The 13,695-nt window shown below is 55.4% G+C and overlaps 7 protein-coding genes across 7 annotated transcripts; 4 read left to right on the top strand and 3 right to left on the bottom strand.

The window, feature by feature from the left end:
- Positions 1 to 228: 228 nt before the first annotated feature.
- DACRYDRAFT_93479 (uncharacterized protein) lies at positions 229 to 808 on the top strand. The gene has a single exon (XM_040777159.1). It carries the CDS (start codon positions 318 to 320, stop codon positions 681 to 683), a length of 366 nt encoding a protein of 121 aa, XP_040630903.1. The 5' UTR covers positions 229 to 317; the 3' UTR covers positions 684 to 808.
- Positions 809 to 1,023: 215 nt separating this feature from the next.
- DACRYDRAFT_105079 (flavo protein) lies at positions 1,024 to 3,107 on the bottom strand (the record flags this gene model as incomplete). The annotated part of the gene is made up of 9 exons (XM_040768033.1): positions 1,024 to 1,074; positions 1,128 to 1,775; positions 1,833 to 2,002; positions 2,065 to 2,401; positions 2,452 to 2,719; positions 2,767 to 2,800; positions 2,849 to 2,896; positions 2,947 to 3,008; positions 3,055 to 3,107. 9 exons carry the CDS (start codon positions 3,105 to 3,107, stop codon positions 1,024 to 1,026), a joined length of 1,671 nt encoding a protein of 556 aa, XP_040630902.1.
- A 580-nt stretch (positions 3,108 to 3,687) lies between these two features.
- DACRYDRAFT_105078 (uncharacterized protein) lies at positions 3,688 to 4,722 on the bottom strand (the record flags this gene model as incomplete). The annotated part of the gene is made up of 1 exon (XM_040768032.1): positions 3,688 to 4,722. The coding sequence occupies one exon, from the start codon at positions 4,720 to 4,722 to the stop codon at positions 3,688 to 3,690; it is 1,035 nt and encodes a 344-aa protein (XP_040630901.1).
- Positions 4,723 to 5,985: 1,263 nt separating this feature from the next.
- DACRYDRAFT_48106 (uncharacterized protein) lies at positions 5,986 to 7,014 on the top strand (the record flags this gene model as incomplete). The annotated part of the gene is made up of 4 exons (XM_040774805.1): positions 5,986 to 6,256; positions 6,303 to 6,427; positions 6,477 to 6,753; positions 6,806 to 7,014. Coding segments are annotated over 4 exons (882 nt in total), but the record flags the coding sequence as incomplete, so codon positions are not given.
- A 516-nt stretch (positions 7,015 to 7,530) lies between these two features.
- Positions 7,531 to 9,739, top strand: DACRYDRAFT_105076 (uncharacterized protein; the record flags this gene model as incomplete). Its single annotated transcript, XM_040768031.1, has 4 exons — positions 7,531 to 8,118; positions 8,172 to 8,514; positions 8,564 to 9,390; positions 9,440 to 9,739. 4 exons carry the CDS (start codon positions 7,531 to 7,533, stop codon positions 9,737 to 9,739), a joined length of 2,058 nt encoding a protein of 685 aa, XP_040630899.1.
- A 522-nt stretch (positions 9,740 to 10,261) lies between these two features.
- On the top strand, positions 10,262 to 11,800 carry DACRYDRAFT_114441 (uncharacterized protein; the record flags this gene model as incomplete). Its single annotated transcript, XM_040769822.1, has 4 exons — positions 10,262 to 10,293; positions 10,343 to 10,960; positions 11,009 to 11,266; positions 11,321 to 11,800. 4 exons carry the CDS (start codon positions 10,262 to 10,264, stop codon positions 11,640 to 11,642), a joined length of 1,230 nt encoding a protein of 409 aa, XP_040630898.1. The 3' UTR covers positions 11,643 to 11,800.
- A 60-nt stretch (positions 11,801 to 11,860) lies between these two features.
- DACRYDRAFT_105074 (uncharacterized protein) lies at positions 11,861 to 12,471 on the bottom strand (the record flags this gene model as incomplete). Its single annotated transcript, XM_040768030.1, has 2 exons — positions 11,861 to 12,372; positions 12,420 to 12,471. The coding sequence occupies 2 exons, from the start codon at positions 12,469 to 12,471 to the stop codon at positions 11,861 to 11,863; spliced, it is 564 nt and encodes a 187-aa protein (XP_040630897.1).
- Between the last annotated feature and the right edge of the window lie 1,224 nt (positions 12,472 to 13,695).

Genomic DNA, 13,695 nt, shown 5'->3' with positions numbered 1-13,695 from the left:
CCCAAAACCCCCCCCCCCCCCCCCCCCCCCTTCGCCATTTTTGCCCAACATCCCAAGATGTTCCAACTTCACACAACCGTCACCACAACCCGAGATCTCCCTTTCCCGGTAGACCAAGTCCTGAAAGTCGTCCACAGTCCCGAAGCACTGATCCTGCTCAACCCGCTCGTCCTCAGCTGTCGGCGACTTCCCCTCTCCCGCAGTCCGCCCTCCTCAGACCCTCCCAACAGCGAAGACAAACAAGTCCAAGTCCAACCTTCAGAACCCGGGCCGGTATTTCCCGTCCCTGGCGTGTCAGAGGACATCGAAGAGGAAACATGAGAGATCACCGACCGGCTCTATTTCCTCTGTTTCCCTATGAGATGACCTATACTGCCGGGTTCACACGTCATCCAGGTGGGATACCCCCGAGTCCCAAAGCAGCGCTAGGCGTCAAGCTCAGAACGGTATGGAACGTCGGTGCGCTCCCTATGCCCGCAAGTGCTGCGTCTGCCTCCCCGTCGGGGGAGCAAGGGAATGGGAATGGGAATGGGGATGGGAGGAAGGGGTGGACGAGGGTCGAGGAGCGCGCAGAGATTTGGGCGCCTCTCGGGTTGTTGGGCTACGTTAGGCGGACGGTGGTCCGCGCGCATGAGGAGTTGATGCGTGCTCTGGAGAAGATGTTGGAGGCTCTGTGCACGTGAGGGAAGTACAGAGCTGGGTTTGGTGAGAGTGGGACGAGGAGACGGGTCTTGCTGCCGTGCTCTTTGTACGGTTGTACGTATCTGTAACGGTAGCAGGAAATGTGTGCGTTTAATGTAAGATCTCGCGTCAACAAGTGAACGCCTAATCCAGCATATCGCTCGATGCTTAAACTCTCGAGGGACTAATCTCCGCATGTGCTCTCCGGGCAATCAATCAAGGAACATTGATGACAGACAACCGAGATCTCATTCCTTCGTTTTAATTCTTAGAATTTCTGATTATACACCTCACTCTCATACTCCCTGTGCTCAGTGCACCTGCGCTCCACCGGTCAGTCGATCATTTCTTAAGCACCGCATGACTCGAAGAAACGTCGATCTCCATCGGATCCTATACACAGTCAGCTTGCCACCCACACCCACATCTGCAAGAACCGGGCATACCTTCCCCTGCCTCAACTCTGTCGCACTAGGCATAAGCCCGTGCCTCAGCAGCTCGGCGCATTTCATCACCACAGGATCGTTCTGCATGCTCACTACTGCAAGGACCGTCTCCCCCTGAACGTAGAAGGCGATGAACTTGAGCTCCTCGGCGTTCCCGCGCAAGATGACAGAGTCGAAGTTGATCCCTATGCCGCAGTAGCGAAGTTGCTGGCCCAGAGCTGACCAGAATATAGGGATCCTGCCGTACGGGTGGGGAGAGCCGGCGATGAGCGCTCCTACGGATCGCCCATGATCGGTCGCGACGTTCCAATGCTCGATTCTGCGCAGAGTGCCCACTTCGTCCACTGGGTAATGGGCGATGTCCCCTACGGCGAAGACGTCCTCCAGCCCGAGTACACGAAGTTCTGTGTCCACTTTCAGGCCCCCGTCTCGTTCAAGCGTGAATGAGGGGTTGTTAGCTAGGAACTGGGTCGCAGGGCGCACACCGACACCCATAACGACGTAGTCCGCTTTGAGCACCGTGCCGTCTCCTAGCGCGACAGACTCGGCTTTGTGCGTCCCGGTGACGTGCCCTAGGACAGTGGGCGGGCCGTGGATAGCGGTCGTCTTCTGCTCCATGTGGAATGTAACGCCGTTCTTCTCGAAGAACTGCGTGTGTGTTAGTCAGTCACCCTGGAGACAAGTGCAGGAGCAGGGGAAAGGCACCTTCATGAGCGCCTGTCCGATCTCCTTGCCCAGCACACGCTCAAATGGCACTGTCTCCATACCGATGACGTGTAGCGATGCAGGCTCGTTCTTCATGACCACCGCGACGAGTTCCATGCTGATGAAGCTCGAACCAATGACGACGAGGTGCTTGCCTTTGTGCTTCAGACCTGACAAGGCATGTCAAAACGAGTTGCCTGTAGGGACAGGGACCGAGACGGCGCAGTCTCACCCTGCATCTTCTTTGTATCATCGATGTTCCTGAGAGTGAATACGTTCTGAAAGTCCGCACCAGGAATGGGGATCCTGTTAGGCCAGCTACCAGGTGCAAGCACAAGCTTGTCATACCCGACCGCCTCACCATGGACAGTCACCGTCTTCGCCTTGGTGTCCACAGCGGTGACTTCTGTTCCGGTGTGGAGGTCGATTCCGAATGTGTGCCGGAGGACGGAAGCGGGACGCCATTCAAGCTTGGAAGGCTCGTCTAGGAGAGACTTGGACAGCTTGGGGCGGTCGATAGGCGCGTTGTGCTCTTTCGTGTACATGGTCACCTTGCCCGTGTAGCCGTACTAGAACTCTCGTCAGCCTCTTCCCCTCATCTACATGAGAAGGAACACACCTCACGCAAGGCCTCTGCGGCACCCAAACCTCCTGCACCACCACCAACGATAACGACCCCCTTGCCCTCATCCTTCGCGCCCGCATACTTACTCCTAGCGAACGGCTTGCGTTCCTTGTTCGCCTTCTTTGTCTCTTCCACAGGGGCAGTGACGGTGATCTTGCTCTTGTCTTCCGACAGCACGGCTGTGAAGCAGTGCAGCGCGTCACGGGCGGGTCCGTCCTCGATATCACCGGTCTTGACAGAGAAACAAGCGGAATGCCATGGGCTACCCGGGGATTTAGTCACGGGATCAGACAAGGGAAGGAGGCGTACCATGTCACACGGCCATTAGCAGCCAACACGCCCTCTGCACGGTCTCAGCACTCGCTCCAGTCGCATATACGACAGCACTCACTAGCTAAAGGAGCGCCGTAATGGGTGCAGAACGCGCTGGTCGCATACACTGTCTTCCCTCAGCCTTCGCGCTGTGATAAGAGGATAAAAGGGACATACCGTTATCCCCGATACGGGAGACGAGGACCTTCTGGTCCTCCGCACCAAAGTCGATCTCCTTCCTGTTCCTGTTCAGCTCTCGTCTATAGAAACAAGAAGAGCGCATACATCTGCCCATCTTGTATGTCGCTTGCAGCCAATTCGACGGTGTGAGTTGCCATCCTATGCGTGTGTGTCCTGTATGTTCTAAGAGGTACGTATATGCGCGGTGTTGGAAGAGTGAGAGAGCGAGTTATAGGGAACAAGATGGTGGTGGTCAGTCGAAGAGGGAAGCGCATACACCCTTTTTGTCAGTGTAATACGACAGCTGTGCATTGAATTAGAAATGAGGAGGATGGAGGTATATATTGTGTGCTCGGCATAGAAGAAACGGTCCACCAACGGAAACGCCGCGTGATGTCATTTCGGCATCATTGGCCGGAAGGGGCTGGACCATCGGCCAATCACATCGTGTGATTATCCACTGACAATGGTTGTTAATATTGATGTTAATATCATCATTAAGAACTAGTACTTCAACAACTACTAGCAATTAGCAACTGTTAACAACAGAAGGCACATTAATCCCCGTCACATCTCTTTAGATCGTTATCATATCATATCTCCCGATCCTGTCTCACACCACCAGAGCATCGCCCTCAACGGCATCCAATACACTCACTATGCTGCGGAACCGGTCCATCCCTTGTCATCAAAGTATGAGCACGCCATAAACAACCGATCACGGGGTACACCCACCCATCACACCGTCCTATTGAACGCGAATCCCACTCTCCCCCTTCTCGCGTCAAACAGGTAATCGAACTCCCCCAATGCCCCCCTTCCGGTATTCACAAACGGGGCAGCTGCATGCCTCCAGCTGACGTACGCCGGCGCACCAGGTTGGCCAGTGACGAACGCGTACAGCTCTTGCCCGCCCAGGGAGGGGAGGGTGAGGTTGAGGCTCGTCCCGTTGGAGACTGTTGTTACACCCCTGCTGGTGCTGCCGGGGAGAGCGTCGCTGGCTGGGGACTGGATGATTGAGTAGGAGATACCAGTGTCGATCAGCAGGCTGGCGTTGAATGGCGTCCAAGTTTGCGAGGCGACGTTGACCTCTACCGTCGGCGGTACCCAGTCAGAGTAGGTGACGTTGCTCGCGTTCCCCGCCAGTTGCAGTGCGACAAAGTCAAACCCCTCGCTGTTAGCGCCAGTGATACCGAGTGTGATGCTAGAATTGCGAGGGGTGATGATATACCCCGGACTGGCGTTTTCTCCAGGCTGCATCTCCTCCAACTGGAGGAAAGCGTTCACCCCAAGCGGCACTTGGTTCCCGCACCCGTCCTCCCCACCCCAGGACATGTTCCCCCTCCCCAACCCAACCCCGAGCATGCTGACGCTTATCTCCCCCGGGTCGGTAGTGCACTTCCCTGTCGCCCCGGAGCAGAACTGTGTTGCCACCCGGACGGGGATGGGGATCGTCTGCGCGCTCACGGGCTCGGAGCCGGAGCCAGAGAAGACGATGGGCGCGAGAACCCAGTGCCCTTGGTAGGTGTTGTTACTGCTCGAATAGGCGAAACAGAAGTTCTCATTCAGGAGCGTGTAGTTCGTCCCTAACGCACGGGGGGAGATGAGCACCCCCGTGGAGCCGGTGTCGATGAGGAACTCGGTAGTAGGGCCGGAACCTACGGAGCCGTAGATATGGTACCCGTTGACAATAGACGTGTCCGAGGTGAAGGGGAACACGTAGGATGTCGTTTGGGCATATGTGGCTGCCGCGTAGAGAAGGAATGCTAGCATCTTGCTGAATAGGCTGGGTATTCTGACCGAGAAGGCAAACAAAACAAGCGCCCAGTTATAGCCCCGCAGAGAACTCGTCAAGCCTCTCCATTCCAGGCACAGTACTTGCAGCTCTACGAGACCACCGTTCGGCAGGAGACAACTGCAGGAGCAGGGGCGCTGAGCAGGCAAGCCATTCGTTCCCCGCGTTCCTGGTACAGAACGAGGCGGAGCGGTCGAACAGAGTCTGGCGTGGCTGGCTGGGAGAGTCTCAGCTGGGTCGTAACGACACTGCAGACACGGGGCACCCAGCTACCACATGGAAACGACAAACGTTCAGTGTCAAAGAAGACATGATGCAGCCTCACACTGAAGTTCATAGCATGTGCATGTGCGCCGTTCGCCCAGTGGACGCTATGTTGCAACAGGGGATATTCAGGCTTGGCATGCACTTTCGGACGAGCATGGGAAACGGCGGGCGGGGTCGGGCGTCAGTTTCTGGTGGAGGACCCGGATTGGGATTGAGCCTAGGAGGTTGGATTGTGGAGAAATCGGTCGTGGGAGTGTGGGTGGGAGATGGGAAGATGCATATTCGAAGTGAGAGTTGTGGGGCCGAGACAGGAGTCGTCCACCTCGCTTCCGGCGGTTCCGTCGTGGAGGTCGGAGTACAGCACCAGCTGGTCAACTGGTCCTAGCTCTAATTTATTCTTCCTCGTATCAATAGGGATATCCTTTGTTTGGCTGTTGTGGCACCGTTTGACAGACCATGTACGGCAGTCAGAGAGGACGTTGACGGTCTCGGCCCTCGGTAAACAACACCCCTGTCCGCCGATACTTGCCCTTTCCGCCGAATGCCACATGTTCGGCCCCATTCATCCTTCGATACCAAAACCGGCGCTCCACCTCCGCCCGGACGGCACCCCGCACTCGGACATGCCTACTCTGGTCATACCCCGGATTTCGGCTCTGGTCGGATTGTGCGGGGATAACAGGTGCCTCGGTTCTCCTTGATATAAGGGTGCGTGTTGACCGACACGCTCCCATCACCCGAACATATCCACAGGCCAGTTCCCCAGAACACAGCAGCTCGTCATGCCTCAAGTCCTCTTCCAAGATCAGAAGAACTTCAATCTCACAAAGCCGGTTGGTGCTGATAATGCCAGCCCGGAACTCGCGATCGGGAAGGAAGATGACCCGCAGTGGCTCAAGGACTTCCAGCGTGATGGGGTGCGTCTGCTGGCCATCTTCGTCCAGAACGTTCCTGCTCACTTCTTGGGATAGTACGTCGTCGTGAAGGGCGTTGTCTCCCGCGAGAAAGCGTTGGATTACTATGCCAAGGCTGGCGAGGACTGGCTCGAAGGCTTCAAGCTCGGTTACAAGAGGGAGGACCCCTCCACGTGGGACGTCAAGAACCTCCCGAGGCACATCTATGGCGGCCTGTACGCGCAGTACAGCATAGCCCATGCACAGTTCGTCTGGGACGCTAAGATGGAACCGAAGATCGTCGAGCTGTTCGAGAAGCTGTGGGGGACTAAGGAGCTCACTGTCTCCTTTGGTGAGCAATATTCTGGGAGACGCGATCGCCGCTTACTGGAGAACAGACGGAGGAAGCCTGGCCGTGCCTATCCCGCTAGATCAGGTACAGGAGAACGCCAAGCCTTGGCCGCACTCGGACCAGAGCGCATACCGGCCCCAGCTTCATTGTGTCCAAGGCTTGCTGAATATCGTCAGTCCTCTCTCTCATATCTATAAACGCGTCCCACCTCTGTCCGCAGCTGCCCAACGGCCCCGAGGACGGTGGCCTCATGGTCCTCAAGGGAAGCGCGAACCTCTTCGAGCAGTACTTCAAAGAGCACATGCATGAGGAACCACCCGAGAAGTGGATCACCCGCGACGTCTTCTTCTGGGAAGAGGAGCAGCTGAAGTGGTTCTATGATCGTGGATGCGAGTGGATCAAGCCTGCTATGGAGCCCGGTGACTTCGTCCTCTGGGACAGCAGGGAGGGCCATTACGGTGCTTTCCCGAAGAAGGACAAGAAGCGGTTTGCTATCTGTGGGTCCCTCGAGCCTGCATGTCCGCTGTGTTCTGAATGCTCGCGTCGCAGACATATGCTACAAGCCGATGGCCTTCCTCACTGAAGAGCAGAAGGCGCGCAAGATCGAAGCCTTGAACCGAGGCTACTGCACCACGCATGATCCCTGCGACTTCATCATCAAACGCGATCAGGAAGCAGAGTGGAACATCAATTTCCCTTACGGGAAGCCGGTGCTGAACGACCAAGCGAAGAAGGCGATCGGGTTGATCCCTTACTGATCTGTGCTTGTGGAGTGTGGAATAGGTCAGCCTGTAGAACAGAAGTATCGGAATTGTATGTTTCATTTTGCTACAAACAGACCATTATCCCTAGTACCAGCTTCGTTGTCATTAACTGTGCGTGACATTGAGTGGAGCCATCTGACGACTAGCCTTCGTGGAGTGTATTTGGTCTATCCCATTTGTTCGTGGTCATCTTCCGCTTCCATCTTCTCCAGTATCTTCCCAAAGACGACGCGCTCAACACGGGCAGGTATGAACGCGAGCGTGAGCGGTGTGCCTCGAAATGTTGTGATCCTTCAGTAACTGGAGTCAAGATATTGGTAGAAAAGTGGAAGGAAATGCGGATAGAAAGAAAGTTGTGGGAGCATAACAGCTCGATAGTCCATTGGATAGTGGACGACCACTTCCAAGGGACGATGTAAGTCGCGACTCGCGCTTTGACGGAAGCAAACGACGGTTTGATTTTGGTCACATGACTTTTTTAGTGGCAGTGATATCAGTCACGTTCTCGAAATGGGCATTCGCGCGTCTTTGATTCCATCGTCCGCTCTTGTGTCTGCTTCTCCTCCTCCTCGACGTTCCTTCCCCCTCCTTTCCTCCCTCCCATCGACGACCTCGCCGTCGACAACGGGTCGGATGGCAGCCGTCGCAGTCACTCCCCGTCCGCAGCATCCGTTTCCCCGCCCTGTCTGGACACACGACCCGCAACCCTCCGCGTCCCTCCAACCAACAGCACACATGATGACACCCTCCCATCTCCCGCGGGCCCTCGACAACCCCATGGACGTATTTACAGCCTCTGCACCGGCGCGTATGGCCAATCGTGCGAAACGAACGCGTGACGATACTCGCTCGGATGCAGCTCAACCTCCTGCACCGAAACGGACGTGCGCATCCCCAAGCAAGCGACTGGCGAAACAGTCATCGAAGACCGAGAAGGACAAGCTCGAGCGGAGAGAGAAGCGCATGAAGTACGAAGCACAGGAAAGGGAGTTTAGGGAAAAGTACTCGGCTGCGTTTCCTAAGTGGACCTTCCATTTCGACTCCTTGGATACTGCAACCGCCTCCATGTTGACACAACGGGTTACCCAGTTGGGAGCGGTGCGCATACAAACACCTCCATTCACGCACTGGTGCTGACAATTTATTATAAGCGTGTTGATACGTTCTTCTCCAAGAAGGTTTCCCACGTTATCAGCACACGTCCTGTCTTACCGGATGCCAAGGCTGCCAAAGGGACCGCTGGCAGGGAAGGTACACCTCAAGCTGTTGCCAAACGCGAAGTCGATAAGGAGAACGTCGCTCCCAGATCGTCTCAACCAGGTCAGCGACTGTCTCAGGCACAGTCTACACAACAGTGGAAGAACGCCGCTCGTCCTGCCCTTGCACCTCTTGGTCGTAGGGACGGTAACCTGCTCTTTGAGGACTCTATGCCAGTGAAGAATGACCTCCTCTCCAAAGCAATCCACTTTGGCATGAAGGTGTGGAGTGTTGAGAGTACGTCTTGAGCATACGCGGGGCGCACAAGTCTGATGAATATCAACAGAGCTTACTTCTGTCCTGGACCGCATACAGTTACCCGTTTCGCCTGTGGCCCACACCCCAAATCTCTCACATCTTCTTGCCGACGAACGACTCCACGGCACACGCGAACGCGACCCCAACGCCCTCCGTCCCGATTACACCTATTTCCAACGCGGTTCTTACTTTGTTCTCATCGAAGACATGTCTGGCGAACACTGTCCCATCATGATCAAGCAGTATGATCGCCCCGCCAAAGGTGAAAGAGCTCCATGGCCTTGCTTATATGCGGATAAGAACGCCTCTGGACCGTTCAGCCCCGGTTATGAAGAGTCGACAAGCGAGGAGAAGCCTCTCGCTAGGCTTAGTCCCGAGATATCTGCTGTTCCTCCCCCAGTTGCGACATCACTCTTGCCCCCAGCTCAAATCCAGAAGTCCAAGAAGTCCGCTGATCTTCGCAGAGTTCTTTCCATGAATAATGTCAAGCGATTAGCTGGTCAGCATGCTATCCCTGACGCAAGCATAGCCGTACAGGCGTCGCATGACAGGCCGGGCGCATATATGGCGGCTTCAGGAAACAGCGTCAGTGTCACGTCTGCTGTTGCGACATCTACTCGGTCAGCTTCGGGAACTACTCTGCCTGGCGGCCTTGGTCATGCTGCTGCCAATAAGCAGCTGCAGGATAGGCTGCGCCAACAAGTTCTCACCAACCGTCTTGCCGCCGCTACCAACGGTGCCCCGGCTTTGCGCAAGAGTAAGAGCACGAACACGCTCAAGTTGCCTATGCGGGAAGAGACCAAGAAACCGGGCTACTGTGAGAACTGCCGCATCAAGTTCGCGGACTTCTCCCAGGTAAGCGTTCAACATGTACTGAAATCAACGGAGCTAATACCGCATGCAGCATGTGAAGAGCAAGAAGCATCGTACATTCGCGACCACAGATGACAACTTTGTCCAGCTTGATGAAGTGCTTGAGCGCCTCATCCGGCCCAAGGCAGATGAGAAGCTGGACATTGTCGAGTTGCCCGCCCAGGAAGAGGAGTACGAACAAGACAGCAATGTGCTGGACGAAGAAGCAGACGTCAGCGGTGATTTGGGTCTGGACGATGGCGAGGAAGGGACTGAGGAGCACGACGAGTCCATGCTGGGCTGGAGTGCGACCGCCACGGCGGTTCCCTCACAGGCAGCTGAGTTCATCTGATTGACGCGTCAGCGGCGACGCCTTGGCGGTTTCTTGACGGGTCGGCGGTACACCCAACTCAGCGATGTCTTCTTCTGTAATTTCCGGCTGTTTCCCAGTGCACGGCGTCACACTCACAGCTCCCTTTGCGGGCACGATCGGTATTCCCCCCTTGCTCATTGCGCATTCTGCACTTTCTCCAACGCAATCAACTTCCACATCAGCGCACGTTTCCACCTGTAGATCATTCAATCGTAACTTGCATAAATCAATATGACCCGTTTGCAGTACATCATCAAACGGACGGTGCTGTTCAACCCGTCGGAGATGTCTTCGCCGTCCTCGGAACGTCGCCGCGGGGATACGCGTCGGACTCGGCGTCGGATGCAAAATAATTGGCTTGTCATTGCCCTCTTCAGCGAACGACGACGACGACAACCAGACAGCGAGCAGCGACCTCTCTTTAATTAACGTCTTTCACTCCTTTAACATCTGCTAGACTACTAGACCTTGCTAGCATTTCCTGGCAGCCTACGAATCCTGATGTTCTCCGCTGTGATAGTGCAGCGTCAAGCGTACGTTCACTAACCATCCATCGTTCGCCACTTACTGAACATCCCGTAGTGCACATCTCTACCGCAGCAAATCCCCCCTCCTCTCTACTAGCGAGCTTTCCATACGTGCATTCCATGGCCGGCCGTCAGCACTCCGCTACACCCGGCTCTACGCGACCGTCCCCACGACCTCTGAGCGCAAGCTGGAGCAGCCCTTACGACCCCCAAGCACAGAAGGGAAGAAGAAGAAAGTCGAGCTACGGCCTAGTCCCAAGCTCCCCGAAACCCCAATCCAAGCGAAAGCATCAAAGTCCAACGCTCCCCCTCCTCCAGCACCAAAGTTCACCCCCTCGGAATTGGATGCTGCTCCCCAGCCTCTTCCCATCCCTTCAACACCGGAGGTTGCCCAGCCACACGGCCTGCGATCAGCGATCGATATCGCCATCTCTGATGTGCTGCGCGCGTCGCGTGAAGGCCAGTTGGCGCCTATAGACCCCTTTCTGCCCTGGGTGCAGCGGATGTTCCGCTTGGGAATCGAGCTCGCCAAGTTCTATTGGAGAGGGACGAAACGGTTTTTCGAGCACAGGAAGATCGTGGGTGATATTGGGAGGAGGTGTGAGGAGGAAAGGAGGGGGAGGACGTGGAGGGAAGAGAGGTTTGTACAGTTGTATAAGAGCGATAGGATCAAGTACGTCCTTTCGTGCCCTATGTGGATGTATGCTCATATGCCTCGCAGGTTGCTGCCCTTTATCCTCACCATCCTCATATTAGAGGAAGTCGTTCCACTGATAGTGATCTACGCGCCCTTTCTCCTCCCATCAACATGCATTCTCCCTTCGCAACAAGAGCGCATGGAAGCTGCCCGGATAACCAAACATCGGGCCGCTCTCGCACAGCTCGGAGCAGCGCTGAACCAAGCTCCAAGCTCGGAGAAGGCCACTTCTCAGTTCAGGATCGCCGACCTCTCCCCTCAACTCGTCAAGGGGCTTTGTGGGTGTGTACCGCTCTCTTCACTAAGAAAATCCTATAAGTTAACAGTTGCCCATAGTGCCCTCTCACTACGCACGTACCTCCCCACTCCGTTCCTCCGGTGGACACTCTCCTCCCACCTCACCCTGCTAGAAACAGACGACCAACTCCTCCTCCCGGCCCTTCCTGGGCTAGACGTGCACGAGCTCCGGCAAGCAGTGACAGAGCGAGGCGGGCTGGCGGAAGGAGCAGGGGAAAAACAGTTGAGGGTATGGTTAGCTCGGTGGATGGAGGGTGTGAAGCCGACGCTGCACGGTGAAGGAGGTGAGAGGAGGGCAAGGCTGATACTGGAGTATGCGGCTCGGCAGTGGGATTGCGGGAAAGAGCATTCGACGCATTAGGGCGCAAATACGGTGGGCGGTGTGGTGATGTACAAGACTGCTTTGGCGTTCAATGGGCATAAACAGAATATTGACTTAATCCCCTCTATCCAGACTCGAGGTTTCCATCGTAGCACATCCTGCCTGGGAATACCTGCCGCACCCAATGAACGAAAACGCATACAATTGATCATTCCAGAAGCATATTCTACTTGTCCCATGCGCTCAGCTCAGCCTCCTCAGATCTTATCCTTCACCTCCTGGATCTTATGCTTGATCTTCTCCCCCAACCCTACTTTCTTCCCCTGCCCATGCCCGGCAGCACCCTCCGCCTTGCCATCAGAATAACCCATATCCCCAGTGTTGGATGGGTCACCCCCCGCCCCGATAGCAGTCGGGTCCCTCTCCCCAGCCCGGGCACCTGTGTCGGTCATGTCGTACCCCTGCGCATGCCCTTCTTCTGAGGACCACCGTTCCTGCTTATGCGAGCCATTAACAGCCTCAGCAGGGTTCCAGCCAGCAGTCTCTCCCCCCGCACCCGTCCCCGTCCTGCCCTGCAAACCCCCTCCCTGCCTATCCTGAGTCACATCCCCAAACTCCCCTCCTCCCTTAAACTTGCCCTCGTACCCACCCGCCACACCCGTTCTTTCCCCTCCTCCTCCCCGTCTTCCGGAAAACGACTCATCCCCACCCTGGGTGACCGAGCTTCCGTAATTGCCGGTGTTGTCGAACCCTTCTAATTGGGCAAAATCTGTGTTCAGTCATTAGCTCTCTGAAAAGAAGGAAGGGCGGACGTACCGGGCTCCCGACCGACGGAAGGGGAGAGGACAGCGCCGTGTGTGCTGGACATGATGTGATCTGGTGTTGTTTTGCTTGGGAGTTGTGCTTGGTGTATTGGTACGGGGTATACTCTCCGCGCACTAGGCTGGGTGGTTATATCCCCTTCCTCATCCCCTCCCCCTTTCGTCTATCGGAGGAGGGTCACAGGGCGTCATCCTGTCCTACCACGCTCCAACTGCGATGGCTACGGCTCCAGTGGGCTTGGAGTGTTCATTACTTGGAGCGAGTCTGGAGCTGTGGAGCCCACTTCACGTGTTTCTCCCCAATAAGCACTCACGCAGGAGAGCAGAGGCGGTATGAGACTGGGTAACGTCATTCACCAATGTCATGTGGGGATCTTTCACCATCCACACAATGATGTGGAGTTTGAGGGTGATCTCAGGGCCAATTGGCCTACTCCTGTCCCCACTCTTCTGGTTTTTGTGGACCTTTGGATACCAGCCCTGCAGAGATGCATGGTCTTTTGGGAGCTTGCAATGCTGGCTGCCCTGGAACTCATGGCAGGTGTGACCTCGCTTGGACATCTTGTCAACAAAAGGATCACTCAGCCTCGTCAGTGCTTGCCCATATAGATGGCTCAGTGAGACATACACATAAATCGTCTTCATCATTACTGCTTTGGCATGAGATATCTCACTATTATATGCTTGCCAACTGGTGCCCACATGGGGCTTCCGGAGGATGGGAGCTTCATCTGCATCAGGGGACACTGGGGCAGTCACTTCTTGATCTTCTCCATTGAGGATCACTTCATCCTTGTTGTTGGGAGGCATGGCAGCAGATATGAAAAGCAAAGAGATATAGTAAGGATTGGGTTGCCTTCCTGGGCTACCTCTATCCAACCTACACATCCACTGCTTTTGTACCTTCCTCATCTGCATCAGCACACACACCACTAATCACATCACTGTATATCAGTTCCCATTCAACATGGGCAAATTCTGTGAATGTGGATGCTCTGAAATATGTCAGAAGAATCTGGCACATCCTACACACTGAACTACCCCATTCAGTACATCCCCTCTCCCTCCCCTTCCCTGCCCAAAAAACACACCTGACACTGCATAGGCACCACTGCTGACTCCTGATGTAAGACATCTATGAAAAGAACACATTATGGAACAGGGTGCATTGTGCAGCCCCCTTCAAGCCCCCCACTCCCTGCTAAACTTCCACTCCTCTGTCAGGGCACCAGCTCATTGCTTGGTCAAGAGACATGACTAAGCCTTTATGA

Source organism: Dacryopinax primogenitus (assembly GCF_000292625.1).
Source record: "Dacryopinax primogenitus strain DJM-731 SS1 chromosome Unknown DACRYscaffold_4, whole genome shotgun sequence".
Lineage (NCBI taxonomy): Eukaryota > Fungi > Basidiomycota > Dacrymycetes > Dacrymycetales > Dacrymycetaceae > Dacryopinax > Dacryopinax primogenitus.
The sequence above is the reverse complement of the archived record's forward strand: the minus strand, read 5'-3'. Positions and strand labels throughout refer to the sequence as shown.